The sequence below is a fragment of the Battus philenor genome, unplaced genomic scaffold (assembly GCF_028537555.1).
Source record: "Battus philenor isolate CCGP_79_NKW_IND1 unplaced genomic scaffold, ilBatPhil1.0.hap1 SCAF_19, whole genome shotgun sequence".
NCBI classification, from domain to species: Eukaryota; Metazoa; Arthropoda; class Insecta; order Lepidoptera; family Papilionidae; genus Battus; species Battus philenor.
Genome location: NW_027181681.1, coordinates 5979085 through 5993868, shown reverse-complemented (window position 1 = coordinate 5993868; position 14784 = coordinate 5979085). Strand labels below are relative to the sequence as shown.

Below are 14784 nucleotides of genomic sequence, written 5' to 3'. Positions count from 1 at the left end.
ATATCGGAATGTGGAAAGTTAAGACAGGAAACTAGAGTAAGACGCCACGTATTTACCAACGCAACAGTATAAAATTCAAAACAGTCTAAGAAATGTAGTCGCTAGACTAGTAATAGGTTGCCTTAGCGACAGCACCGCCCGGCGCAGTTTGAGTGAAAAGGTTTTATTAAACAATCGTCCAAGTCGTAGGCTCCATGTTTTGTCTTTTATTAAAAATTCGTAGGTAATTTTTTTTAAACTTGTTTTAATCTGTCCCAATTCTTGACCATTCCGTTAGGTTTATTCTTATAAACATGATTTGGAGACATTGAGCTGTGACCTCCAAATGTAAATCAGAAGCTAATTCAATAAACTTATCTCACATAGATGATATGATTCATACGTCGATTTCTCTCACTCGGTATACCGGTCAAGGTCGATGTTTTCGTCTGCTTGGTGGCATTGTTAGTCTACGGCCAACATTTGTACATTGGTTGTACTGTCTCGGAGATTTAGTGATTGTTGTACATATCACCAGCACATGAAACATTTTTAATTTTTGCACCTATCAAATATTGTTTTGACTAACAACGATTTATTGTTATCACTAATAACCGTCTTGCTTTAGTAATACCTATTTAATGTCATTACAAAAGATTGTGATTCTTCAATAGGTTTTCAATTTTGGTTTACGACTTTATTATTATGAAAGTCAAAGTAATTATTCTATCTCTTTATTTTAGTTATTTTCGATTACCATTACAACATCACATCGAACATTTAAACATGCAAATTTATAAATTGTAAATAATCTATATTGAAAATTTTATTGCGCCTCTAAAGTCTTAGGATCACATCCAAATCGAGGTAGCAGTGCAGTAGTTGCTAGGAAGGCAGACCTAGTTAAGCGGTTAATAAACCCCCCCCCCCCCCATACATTGTTTCATTGAGGGTGTTATGCCTGCGGGTTGGTTTTTGCAACCAAGCGGACCTGCGCTCATTTTGCGTTGTTGGCCCACGGGTTCACAGGCAATTAGAATTTGCACGGTCTTAGAAAAGACTATAAAACTTAGCAGCATGTAAAGTATATTTAAAATAATTTACATGACCATTCTATTTATTTTACTAAAACATTTCTACAAATTTTATACCTAAATTTGAATAAAAAACTTAAATTTAAGTTTTTTCGTAACGAATTTTAAAGGCTCATAGACATAATAATATATATACTATGATTCCCATTTTTTCAATATGATTGCATGGTAATAACTATTTTACTTCCACACTTGAAAATTACAAATTCAACGCGGTCAGGCTTTTGATTTACAAAATTATTATATTTAATTTTAGGTAATTTGCCTTACGAGTATCTCTTCATTATTTATTATAAAAATTGTTACGTAATTGTTATATAAAGTAAAAAAATATATTTATCTTGTAATACAGGTAAGGATTTAAGTAAATTTTTTTATTGAAAAGTAACAATTTTCTGGTATTTACATTGCAGTTGCTAAAACTGCGCTCCTATGCTTAAATAACATTTTTACCTCGCTGGCCTAGAAGACTTTTATTATTATTGTTATGAATGTTATATATGAGTCTCCGATTTAAACGACTGAACCATAACGGACTAACTAATAAATTATTCATTTGTCACACGATGTCAATTCCCTTACGTGTTTATTTTCACCTTATCCTCTTTTGAAGCAATTGAATGGATATATTTACCTGCTCTTCATACTTATCGATTACTATTGTCAAATAGATCTTATCATACTATTTAAATAAATCAGATCGAGGGCCTCCGAAGAAGTCTATGACCCAAAGGACACTATTAGCACGTGACGAGGTTGTACGCCTTTTCCATAGCATATTTTTATGTTTATTGCGGCACTGGTCGTGATAATTTTCCTCTATTGCACGTCTATTGACTGATTTTGACATTGAGAAGCCATCGTTAATCATTAAATAACATAAAATTATCATTTTTATGATACTAAGAGAGTTGTGTTTTTTTAGAATTTCATTGTTATTTTTGTACGTAACTCATTGCATTAAGTATTAGTTTTCTTTACAAATATTTTATAGCTTCCCGATTTATATACAAATCATATACACGTTTTTATCCACGTGGCTGTTTATCATAAGTAATATATTCGAATTATGAATATACGCCAGCGTGGGTTTGTCTGTCATGTTGACACTACTACAGGCAGTTGTCCCTCTTGTCGCGGCGAACGCACGCCAATTGAATGCAAAACACTTATTCATTCGCCGTCGTTGACTCATAGCCGCCCCGCTTTCTGGGCTTAACGAGAGCTTTGAACGTCCTTTGTGCAGCGGGCTTATAGTTGTAAGGATATTATGACCGACCATTTTATTACAGGACCAAAAGTATTGATGTACAACCAGGTGCTATACTTAGACACACATTTCGATCATATAATTATTTTTTAGGCTTTAGAAAAACATTGTAACCTAAGTTATATTTATTTATACATAAATATATATAATAAAGCGTGTCTATCTATCTGTAATCGATAAATTCAAAAAATCATTTATTAAATCGCCATGAAAATTTGATAAATTATTAGAGATATCTCCGGGAAGGTTTTTGAAAACTTGTTTTTTTTTTTGTTATTGTTCTTCCTTCTCAGTTTATGTTTGCGACATCAAACCAGTCTTCCATACAAGTAAATAAAATCATGATCATGAACAGTATTTTGGCTCCTAATAGTAATACATAACAACCGTTCCACCTAACCATAGTCTTATTGTCACATTATACTTATTTCATTATTGTCACATTATAATTATATGTATATAACTCAATTAAATAAAAAATATAATTATGTATAACTCAATAAAAACTTTTTAGTTTCGTATAAAATTTAGTGAGCTTTTGACGTAAGTCAGTAAGCGTGTAAAGGATAAAATATTTTTGCATCGTCTACAACCTAGACCGTGGCATTAGAAATATAGTAGTTTTAGGAATCTTCTATCTAAACTTAATCTGGTAAGTTTATATAGACAAATATCCGTAAGAGATTTTTATCCAATGCCTCGAGATATCGAAAACCAACTGCATCAATCGACGTCTCATACCGATTTAAGAAATGAATGATAAATATATAGTTTTTTTTTATGTTGCAGATGGTACTTCCGCAAAATAAAGAGGATCGAGGCAGAAAAAAAACTGCTTTTGCCCGAGAACGAGCACGGAGCTTTCCTTATCCGCGATTCTGAGAGCCGTCACAATGATTTTTCACTATCAGGTAAGTTCGTCTATTTATTATAAAAAAATAAATACACCATACATTGGCCATTTACCCGCTACGTTACTATAAAAATCTAACTTTATAGTAGTTATATAAACTTAGAAGTTTAGCCAAGAGAACGATCCGGAGACAAGTCGATTAAAAACCTATTACAGAAGGTAGTATGTTTCCGTACGACTTTATAGTCAACACCCGGGAATGTGATACGAATACTTTTTACACAAACTTCATAGATTAAAAAAAAATAATAATAATCCTTTGCTCTCTCGTCTTTCTCGCTTTTAAAATAGTAAATCTAAATACAATGCAACGGGAAACCTTTTAATAATTACTCAAAACCGTGATTTTAAAATGTTTACATATAATAGAAAAAGATTTAGAAAGATTAGAATTTTTATCGCAACAGACACTTTTTCGTTTATTTTAAAAACCGACGCAAAACAAAAAGAATAAAAGGAGAAGGATCTACGTGACCAAAGCTGAGGGCAATGGCTAGTAACAAATAATTGTGCTAACTATTCTAGTAGAGAACCCGTCTATAAGTACACCTCAAAGATCCGATCGCGATGGCAAACCGGTTGAAGTTTTTCTAAAGCCCGTGGATAAGCGACGGCGTCGTGGGAATAAAGCATAGTTACGTAGCGGGCTTGCTCGATGGGCTACTACTTTATGACTATTACTTTTGTTTATTCAGACTAGTGCCATTACTCTATTTATAAACTGATCTATCCTCTCTGATAATACTGGGTAGCAATGTTTCTAAAAATAACCCGATTATCAATTGCAATGAACTAGCAACTCAATAAACCAACAAGCAATAAAGAAATCAACTATTATTATGGTAAATTAACATAAATAGTTATTTTTTATAATTTGTCGCTTGCATTCTTGTTTCAAGCTTATAGTATTTTTTTTACTATACTACTATACTATTATACTTAAAATAGGGATTTTGATTTCTTCCGTATCCTTGTGCGTCTATCGGCTAACATGGATGAAAGTTTGAATGAAAGTAATTTTAAGTGATATTTGCTAATAGTACCTATAAATTAAAAAAAAGTTTCTAAAATGGATTTTTAAATAATATTCTTGAGTGAGTATAGATAACGATATGTTTTACTGAAAGATCTGTCCGTCCGCCGGTCATTACCTTTTTGTTGTCTCTGTAAATAATTACATTTGATCTTTAATTAAATAATATATTGCACTTTCCATATTGGTGCTTCATAGAAACCAAGTAATAATTGTACATAATCATAAAGTTTCTCATAATCATTAATATTTACAACTACATGTTTTACCATACATTGAATTTACGATTTAGTGCTGTATTAAAGGTTTACGGAGCGATTTAGACCCTTCACCCAGCGTCGACAATTAAATACCGCATATACATGACAATACAGCTAGCATAAATCTGGCAACGGTTTTCCCGACTAATGAAAGTAAAATTTCTAAAATAATCTAAAAGCTTCACTTAATATTTATACAGGGTGATAGGTGTAAAAAAAGCGTTAAATGAGTGAAAGTATAGCTTACTTTGGCAACATAAAGCTGCAAAGCTTTTGTACCTTTTTTTTAGTTTAGCTTTTATAAAGTAATCAATCAGAAATATGTTACATTAATTTATTTTTCTATTGGAATGCGACTGGCCAATAACTTCTGGCGGGGTACACAGTCTACAGGAACAGATAAATTATACCGTACTGGATGGACATTTTAAATGCCATCCTCTAAAGATGACAAAAGTTAAACGTAAACTGTTTTTGATCAATCCATGATTGATTGAACTGGACCAGATTGCAAATTTATTCACTTCCTAGTAGGATGACGTATATTTATTTTGATTAACCTTTTTTAGTAAACATACATTTAGCGTTACGTGAATTAAAGTCTACTGTATTTTAACTAGATAACAAGGTCATTCTATTGCTTATTACAAGTGTAAATCTTTTGTTTGATTTAGGTTTTTTGTTCGTGCAAATTTTTTCTAGTATTTCGCAGATATTGTTTAACTGTTTTATACAAACAATGACATGAAAACGATTTATACTAAGTACAAAATATATTTTTTTACGCAATACGCTATTTTTAAATATATATAGAAATGATAAGACAAAAATATATAATAATATCCATTAAAAGATTACAAAATAAAAGTAAGTATGTGAATTTTTAAATTAATTTCTCACAATGGGATAGCTGGCACTTGATCAGAAGAAAATTTTACTTTTGTCTGCGGACAGCAGATTAGTTATTCATATTTTTAGAACTGTGAAATCACAGATATCAGATATTGGATTCCTCTCGTCTTAGAATTAGTAGAAATGCCATTTTTAATAAATCAACCACTGTCAATAGTAATGAAGAACAATTACAAAATTTTAAATTATACTATTTATTACTAAATACTTTAACCAGAATGAGTCCAAGCTTCCTGCCTCTTTGTAATTAAATTTCAGTTCACTGCTTCCGTAACTCACAGTCCAGTCACTATGAATTACAGAAGTCTTAATTATATAATTATTTATCAATCTAGCGTTCTTAGATAAGCATCTAAGCTGGATTAAAGCTAATCCATTAAGACACTGGAACATAATTTTTCAGTTGCCGACAATTTGTAAAAAGTAAATGACAGCTTGCTTACATGAAAATATTAGTAAATTATTCTTTTTTACATTGTGGCATTACATTTTTAAACTGTGAAAGCCTGTTTCAAAAACTGTGAGTGTCACTATCTTATTCCAAGATTTTATGAAATAGATGGCTCGATATTTGTAATCCGGTATGAATATAGAACGTTTCTTCTTTATACGTTGTTTGAAGACACCATGTTTCAAACATAAATTACATACAAAGACTTAGCAACAAGACAAAGCAAAATTATTTACTCGTTTTATTAACGCATTTCATTTCCAATTTGTCGGTTGGTACCAGTGCCATCCAACCAGAGAGAGAGAGGATTGCTATGGTTAAGCCTTGTAATGCAGCCTCATCAACAAAGTGTCATCAGAAATTGAGTTTTATAATCGCAGATTTATTGATACATGCAACATTTCTTAGGTTTTTATAATATTGTTTTTATGAAAGATTGAATAGTATTAAATAATAATTAATATTATGCGGAGACTTCTTGTCGTCATTTTTTTTTGTAAAGAGTCATCAATGTTTTTAAAAATCTTGATTATTATTTTATAACCTTTTGACTTATTAAATGTTCTTATATTCGGTCCATTTAGGTGTTTGTTTATCTTGTATTACCTTATCATTTCGCTCGATACTAAGATTAGCATTCGCAGAAGAAAGTCGCTGGATGCGCTCCACGCAATACTGGACATCAAGGTAGTCTTTGGGGGAGGCCAATGCCCTGTAGTAGGCGTATATAAAATAATGTTAAAAATACTACAATATTGCAATGGATAACCACGAATTACTAAAAGGCGCAACAACCCCAATAAAAATATCGTTGTTTTAGTTCAACGCTCTTTAAATTAAAAAGATTCTTGTTTATTTAGTCATCTTAGATAGATCATTTAATGACATTAAGCTCAAATTGCGGTAGTATTAATAAAGAGTAAAAAACGAAACTTTTCTTACTTTTTATAATTATGTGTTATAATAATACACAATATTTATTTAAACATAATTACGAGTGAACATATATTCATAAATGTTATATTTGTTGATTGTTTGAATATATAATTGGATTACTACTATTCGATATGATTATTACTGTTCTGATTTCGATTATTCACACGCGTCCTATGCAACGTGAGCAGAGTTTCGTTTCCGGCTGCTCATGATTATGTTAAACTGTGTACAGTCTCGGTGTTGTTCGTCTTATCCCAAGCGGCATTATGTTTAAGCATCGGCTTGTCAGTTTTATATTTAATCTTGTATTTTTGGTAATATTTTTCCCAATCTAGTGAAACGGTAGTACGTAGCGGCCTGTGCCAGGGCTCTCCGGGGTGCCTTCTAGCTTCGCTACTTAAGATAGCATTAGTGGGTAGGTAAGGTTTTAGGATAAGCGCCTTCTGCCTTCTCCAGCCCGCAGAATCTGTTATTGCCTCTCGAGCAAAGCCGGGTCTAATTTTTTTAAATAATATCAATTTAATTGCTTATAACAGTTCTAATTACATTCATATTAACATCATCTGAAAGAAATAATTAATTCACCTTTTCTACACAATAGTTATTTAAGTATTGTTACACCAACGTTATAAGATATTCACGATGAACAGAGATCAATGGAGAGAGCTATGATCTAAGTTTCGCTGAGAGTTCTATTCATAAATGAGGAAGATCCGTAGAAGCATCAAGATCGCCCACATCACTCGACGAACTTTTCGTCTGAAGTGGCAGTAAACGGGGAACATCGCTTTTGCAACCGAGTGCCGTTGGGGTCAAAAGATTCTCGAGTGGCAACCGCGAGTCGGAAGTCGCTGGATGCGGGAAGCGCAAGACCGATCAACGTCGCGATCTTTGGGGGCGGTCTGTGTCTGGGCAATGGGCGTTTATCTGCTGAAATGAAGGAGAAAACACTAACATTTTTATTAATTAACAAAGTACCTCCCAAACATACAATAATATACTATCTTCAGAAAGAGCTTTGAGTTAGTTGCCTATAATATTAGAGATAACAGCTTAAACTCTGTAGTGTGAGCAATTACATTAATAATTTCAAGATAGTCTATATTCAAGCAGGATGTTCTTTTTAAAATGTTATTGACTTTTTAAATTTAATTAGCCTTATGGCGAATAGATATCTCTCTGTTAAATACTACGATTGTATTCGCCATTTTATACGATTACGCGCACGCGAAGTCATATACGTTATAAACATATTTGTATAATCTTTTCTGCACGTGCCAGGCCAAGTGGTTAATTGCTCGATGTCTTTACAATAAAAAAGTTATAAACTAAGTTTTCAAATATTCATCAAATATGTACTTCTCTGTCCAAATCAAAAGAACTAGTATTTTCATCGGTGACACTTGTCCTGATTATTATTAATCGGTTGCCAAATTTAAATTCTTGCTTCTAGTCACGAATTTAAAATAAAAAGAAATTATTAATTTTTGGTACGTATGAAAATTAATTATTATTTTATTATTTATCCCTGCAAAATGTATTGTCCCAAGTAATTAGGTTGTTCTATTACAATAAAAAATTGTTACATATTTCACAGTAATAAATTTATACAGGGTGTTTGTAAATAAGGCATAAAGCCCGATAATTACTGGAAAAAGTTTTGGTTTGTAATTATTGCAAAGATATGTTAAGGTATTACCGCAGTTTTATTTACGTTGATGTCTGTCCGCAGTGCGCGATGGCGACACGGTGAAGCACTACCGCATCAGGCAACTGGACGAAGGTGGTTTCTTCATCGCTCGCCGCACCACATTTCGCACCCTGCAAGAGCTCGTGGAACACTACAGCAAGGATGCAGATGGACTCTGCGTTTCGCTCAATAAGCCATGTGTGCAGGTCAGTCGCCCCTTTATTAAAAAGCCTTAATAATTTTTTTAAAATAAGTAAAAAATTTCAACTAAGTTATAGCGATATACATTATTTAATATTATATATTATTTATTAAAACAGCTTTTTACTATATCTAAGATTTATTTTTAATGTACATAGTGATTAGTTATGGATGTCAAAGTTTTAAATAGATGAATATTTAGCTCATTCTCTGACAATTGATGTTTGCTTTACCCTAACCAAATATCAATGGCTTCAGAATTAATATACAACATAAATAAGAAACAGAGTTTTCAATTTTCGGATTACTACATATTACAATTATTTTTTATTATATTCTGTCCCGGTAGACTGACTTGTACTGACAGAAATTATTGGTCTGTCGCATTCCAATAAAAAATGTAACATTTTTCAGGCAAGCACCCCAAAAAACGAGTGTAAAAACGAGTAACGTCGTTTCTGTGGACATATTTTACAGAAAAATGGATTGATTTTTACCGCTCCGGCATTAAAAATTTTATATATTAGATGGCAAAAAGTTGTTGAAAAAGAAGGTGAATACATTGTTGATAAGAAATAGAAACTTGTTGAAAATACAGTCGTGTGAATTTAACATAAGGAAGCGACATTACTTTCAGGTCCCCCTAACTTAAAGCTTTTTGCTTAGAAATGAGCTATATATTTCACCAATTTAAAGCTTTCACACCTATTACCAATCACTGAATATAAATGTGTGATATAGTAGTGTGTCATGTTTGATAATACACTTTATTGTTACGTACGAACATATTGCAAAATTCTATATTCGCGTGCTCATAAAATTTATGGATTTCATCAATTGTAACAGCTGAATTTATTGGAATTGTGACGTCACGTTACGAAGTATAAAATGCTTAGTGGACCACGATAGTGCTGTAACTTTCAATGGCCTAAGAAAAATGACTTGTCATATTGAACTGAACAAATAAACTGCCAACGTCTACTAGTTTATAATACGCCCTAATTAAATAAACGCAACAAACTAAAGACACTGCTAGTTTATGTAAATGTTATATTATTGTATAGAAGTCTTATTAAAATAATTACAACTTCTTTATTTTAGCATATTTTTCTATATTAAAAATCTTTTTAAGTGTTTTTCTATTTCCGAGATTAAAACTACAGTAACTAATTCAAGTATACTTGCAGCAGTTTTGTAGTTTTGGTATATTCTCCTTAGCCTCTTTTTATATAAGTAAACCCAACTGCTTCTTTTACAATTTTTAAAAAAAAATCTCCACAGAACTGCATAAAAGAAGTTATAGTAAAATCTACATTATTAATAAGTATTTATAAAACAAAATCATTTTTATTAAATATTATATAAAAATATAACTTGCACGCTTAATACGGGTTGGACCACAAATACTATCATCGGTAGATATGTCTAGTACAACTGATGGGTTTGAAGAATTTCTTTCGCTATTAATGACTTCTGTTTTTTTTTATTTTTTGTTCGTTTCTTAAGTTGCCTATGTTATTCTTGACATCCAGCTACACAAAAGTTAAGATTACTATAAAATTTTCTGATCATTAAAATTAAAAAAAATAATGAGCAAAGAAAGTGTACTTATTCTTATCGGGGAAAGTCCGTGTGAAATGAGTCACACAATTGACCATGTGAAAAACATAGATTTTGAACATTGATGCACCGAACACTACCCTTGCGATTTGTTTATAGACATCCCAACATTTATTTATTTTCACTTTTTTATACATCATAGGCATTAACTAGAAAAAAAGATACAATTCATGTGGTACAATATTGTATTGCAAATCCATAAATAAGTATATTATAAATAAGTATGAACGGGGTCGATAATTTAAAGTGTGACCAAGGGAAGTAGAAATTAATTTTTATATATAGTAATTGGCATATGTCATTGACCAACTTCAAAAACTTGGTTTTTTCTCTGCGTAAACGGCCAAGATCATCGCGCATATTCATTTTTGTTTACCAAAATCAAGAATACACTACCACTCTAAGAATTAACTGGCCTTGCATTCATAAATAATTACTTTACTTTGTTTATGTTCTATTCGCTACCAATTGTAATTTCAAAGCGTACATTTGTTATATTTTTTTCCGTTATTATCATTCCAGTAGGTGTAAAAAGAATACGTATTACATTTAATTGTAAATTATTAATAATGTATGACTAAATCAATTTATCGGTAACGTTCCATATTTAAAAATTCATTAGACCATTGATAATGACTTGGGAATTCCAGAACAATAAATATTACAAGTAAATCAATCCATCACTTGCATTTAATAATATCTATATGGATTCTTTCATAATGACAGCCGTTACAAGTAATCTAATAATTAAATGGTCCGTTTATTGCTACCGATTTACCAACATGCTTAGTACAGAGATCGGTAAGAAAAAAATACAATGTAAAACATCGTTTAAAACACATAATGTATAATGAAGCACTCTCAGTTATTATTACACCCAGATAGACCATTCCAGTTTCGCAGTCGAGCGACCGGCGCCAAGGTCGAAATGACCCCGCTTTCGTCTTGCGCAGGGTTGACACACAACATTTAATAAATTTCATATATAACGAGTTCATTTCGTAACCAAGTATGTATTAGTATCGACTTAGCTATTAAACTAAAAAATAATCTTTAAATCACGTTTGCTTTTATATATAGTTGTTAAAATTAAATACCAGATATATGTTCCAAAACGTTCCAAATTATCTTTAATATCATATGATTTAAAAAGTATCGTCGCGACCAAAAAATCAATCTGGGAATTTAATATCTGTATTGGTTTCAAAGAAGTGCCAACCCTTGTCATTAACTAAATGAGACCGTGTCTGTTATAAGTTATTATACAAATCCGTAACTCTTGCGTCCTTCCACGAATTCAGGACTTTGATTTGACGGCGGTGCATGACGAGACACTTGCAAAGTTATAAATAAGTGTATGTATTCTTATGTAACACTGGCTCATCTGAAATTACCTTCACGAAAGTAACGGCGTCCGCAACTCGAAGAAGTTGCAAAATTAATCAGTTTGAAACTGTCGCTAAAAATAACCGTACAAGCGCTGCGCACTACGGAATGAACTTTAAAGTTTTAATGTCAATTGAAAACGTAGAAATACCCGTTTAGCATCAATAATTGACATATACCATAAATTTATAACACATTAAAAATACATATGCAAAGTTGAATTTTTGTACAAGCTATACATTTATGTTTCATATTGTTTTATAAAAATCCTTATTGCTCCTGACAGATCGTATCACTTAATGTAGAGTGACGTTAGTGATTTTAGGAAACTTTCCTTTTGTATATCATATATCATATAACATATTAAACAACTTTATACTATTGTAGTATTTAATATCATTGCGAGTTTAGTTCGTGGATGATGAGGAAAATCTTTTCCCTTGACTTACTTTTGGAATTGATTGCGACTATTGGGTCGAACGATCAATCTTATTATAATACAATTATTGTTTTTCAGTTAGTACTACACTAGATTACTTAATTGCACATTTCTACAATTTTATTCAATAACATCCTATTAGCCGATAGACGGGCATAGGCCTCCCCCGAGTATCGCCATGATGATCCGTCTTGCGCTGCCAGAATTTAGCGTCTTACCGCGATGTTTATGTCTAACTACGACGTCGGTCCATCAAGAGTCGCCACGCTCACCTACGCCGCCAATTGAGAACCTTTCAGCCTAAACAGCCACTGATTTCACGAGTGATAAGCCCTCACTTACTGCCACTTCAGTACTTGTATCCACATTATATTATTAATTTGAACTTATTTATACTTTTACGGAGAAAGGCAGGTTTTAGGAGGTGAGTAATAAAGGTAGAACACAGGACTACTTCCTTCATTAATGCGGTAAAAGTATTTGTAATAATATTAACAATGCAATCATTTTGTAAGACAAATTTTACGATTAGTTGACAAGGCTATTAAACCAAGCCAAGCTCGAGTAATCTTCAATTAGTCATATTTTACGATTTTTTTGTCACGTACTCGAAGTAAAATTGAATGTTTAAAGAGTCACGTTAATATTTATATTATAATGAGCACCATTGTTAAATTTTAACGCTTTTTCTTTTTACCGCGACTTAACAATCAAGTTCATTTCTTTTCTAATGAATGTTTTGTTACTGTACATGATATTTATTTTAGCTAATGTGGTTGTAGATGAACAGCACATGTGCAAAGGAATAAATACTTAAAGTTATTGATCCAACGTTTCGTTTAATTGTTTGCACGAGATGATGAGAGTACCATATATTTAAATTAAGAATTTGCATTTAAAGCTTAATGTTTATAAGATTAACATTATTTAAATAATTCCCCTTGTATTCCTTTTTTCATGTTGGACTTATTTTTAAAGACTCAGCTGTACACAGTCGATGATTGAGACGAAATTAATCGTCCACTTTCTTACATTTTACTTTAATACCTCTGTATTATAACCTGCAAGCGCAGTGTACGTACCTCAGAAGAACGTTGGTAGGCCTGTGTCCAGCGATGGTGAACCAATTATAGTATCTGCTGTTTATTGAGTCTAGGCTGCTTCAAACTGTTTGTTAAGTGTTTAAACTGACGTTCTTCGGTTAAAATGACAATACTACTTATTTTCTAAATTACGAAAAAACATATGTGGTATAAAGTAAACTGTCGGTCATTATATTTCTATGTATAAATATTCTCCAGAAGCCATTTTACAAAATACTTTGTCTAACATTATAGGGCATAATTATTGCAACGAAAATTTTATTTTAAACTCATTGCACTAGTTCTAGTTAGATTAAACAGTCTCGTTAACCTCAGCGGGATACATTGTATAACAAAATTTTGCTTTGTGCAACAAGCCGACGACCGATTACATCAACCGGTCGATTTACGATACGCTTTAACATGTTGGGACTGCGCGATCGCAACGCCAATACTGTTTTATTATGAATTTGCATATCATTTGTGCGTTGCATAACTTTCGACTCCCATTTGCATGGCGCGGACAATGTGGGTAACCGACGCTTCTGAGTTCTGTTGTTGCGATGTGTCCCCTCTTACGTGCCACGAAATATATTTATACATTTATACACTATTTTTATTTTACCCTTGCAAATTCGAGAGAAAATGTGATTGTTTTAATAATTCTGTATACCAGTTCACACGTTTCTGACAACTGAACGCAAAGTAGCTAATCTCTTACGTATATAAATGACGCTGTCAAACGCTGAACTAATCAAAATTCATTCACCTATTTTTCCTGAATTAAAAAGTTGAAATATAAGATGTAGATCATTAATTGTTAATCAACATTTTAGAGATGCGTTTCGATTGATACCACATTACCTAGTAGAAAGCTTTCCACAAACACACACACGTATAATTGAATTATTATTATAGTTTTATATTTAAAATTGATAACATTATCAAACATGGACACGATAACGACGAATCTATAGTCAGGGACCGCTGTCGCGAGCGTGGTGTGCGCGGGTAGCGATCGACGACCAATTCCGACGGCGTCGTATAACGCGCATAGAATAAAAAAAATTGAAACGCACGTACAGAAACACTGACGTATGATAATGCTCGATTTCGGCTAAGTGACGTCTTCCGGTAACCAAGAGAGGTTGGCGATGTAATGTTGTGCGTAATGCGAAGCATAATGAATAAGAAATTTTCTTAATAAAATTTAAATCAGAAAAGCAGCACAAAACGAAGCATATGTAAACCTCCTTAGAAGTGATATATGCAAATTAAATAACAAAGAAAATATAATTATGTGTGAGCGTTATATATCATCAGTATCTTTTCAGTCGTAGGACGTCTACTTACATACATAGCCTGTCCGGTTGTCCTTTGTACAGCAGTAAACGGCAGTGACAATCTCATGCCATCTTATGGGCAGACTTCCCATCTGAAGGTCCAGCGGTCATCTATACTTCGCGGTCATATAGCCCACCTACCGCCACTCCAACTCGTCAATACTTTGCGCTATAT

The 14784-nt window shown here is 32.4% G+C and overlaps 1 protein-coding gene across 2 annotated transcripts in view; it reads left to right on the top strand.

Moving 5' to 3' along the window:
- Src42A (Tyrosine-protein kinase Src42A) overlaps positions 1-14784 on the top strand; it is a 66816-nt gene that overhangs the window by 45158 nt on the left and 6874 nt on the right. For both annotated transcript variants that reach the window (XM_068764610.1, XM_068764609.1), the window contains exons 2-3: positions 3133-3254; positions 8581-8744. In XM_068764610.1, the coding sequence (XP_068620711.1) occupies positions 3133-3254; positions 8581-8744 (286 nt within the window). The remainder of the gene's footprint in view (positions 1-3132; positions 3255-8580; positions 8745-14784) is intronic.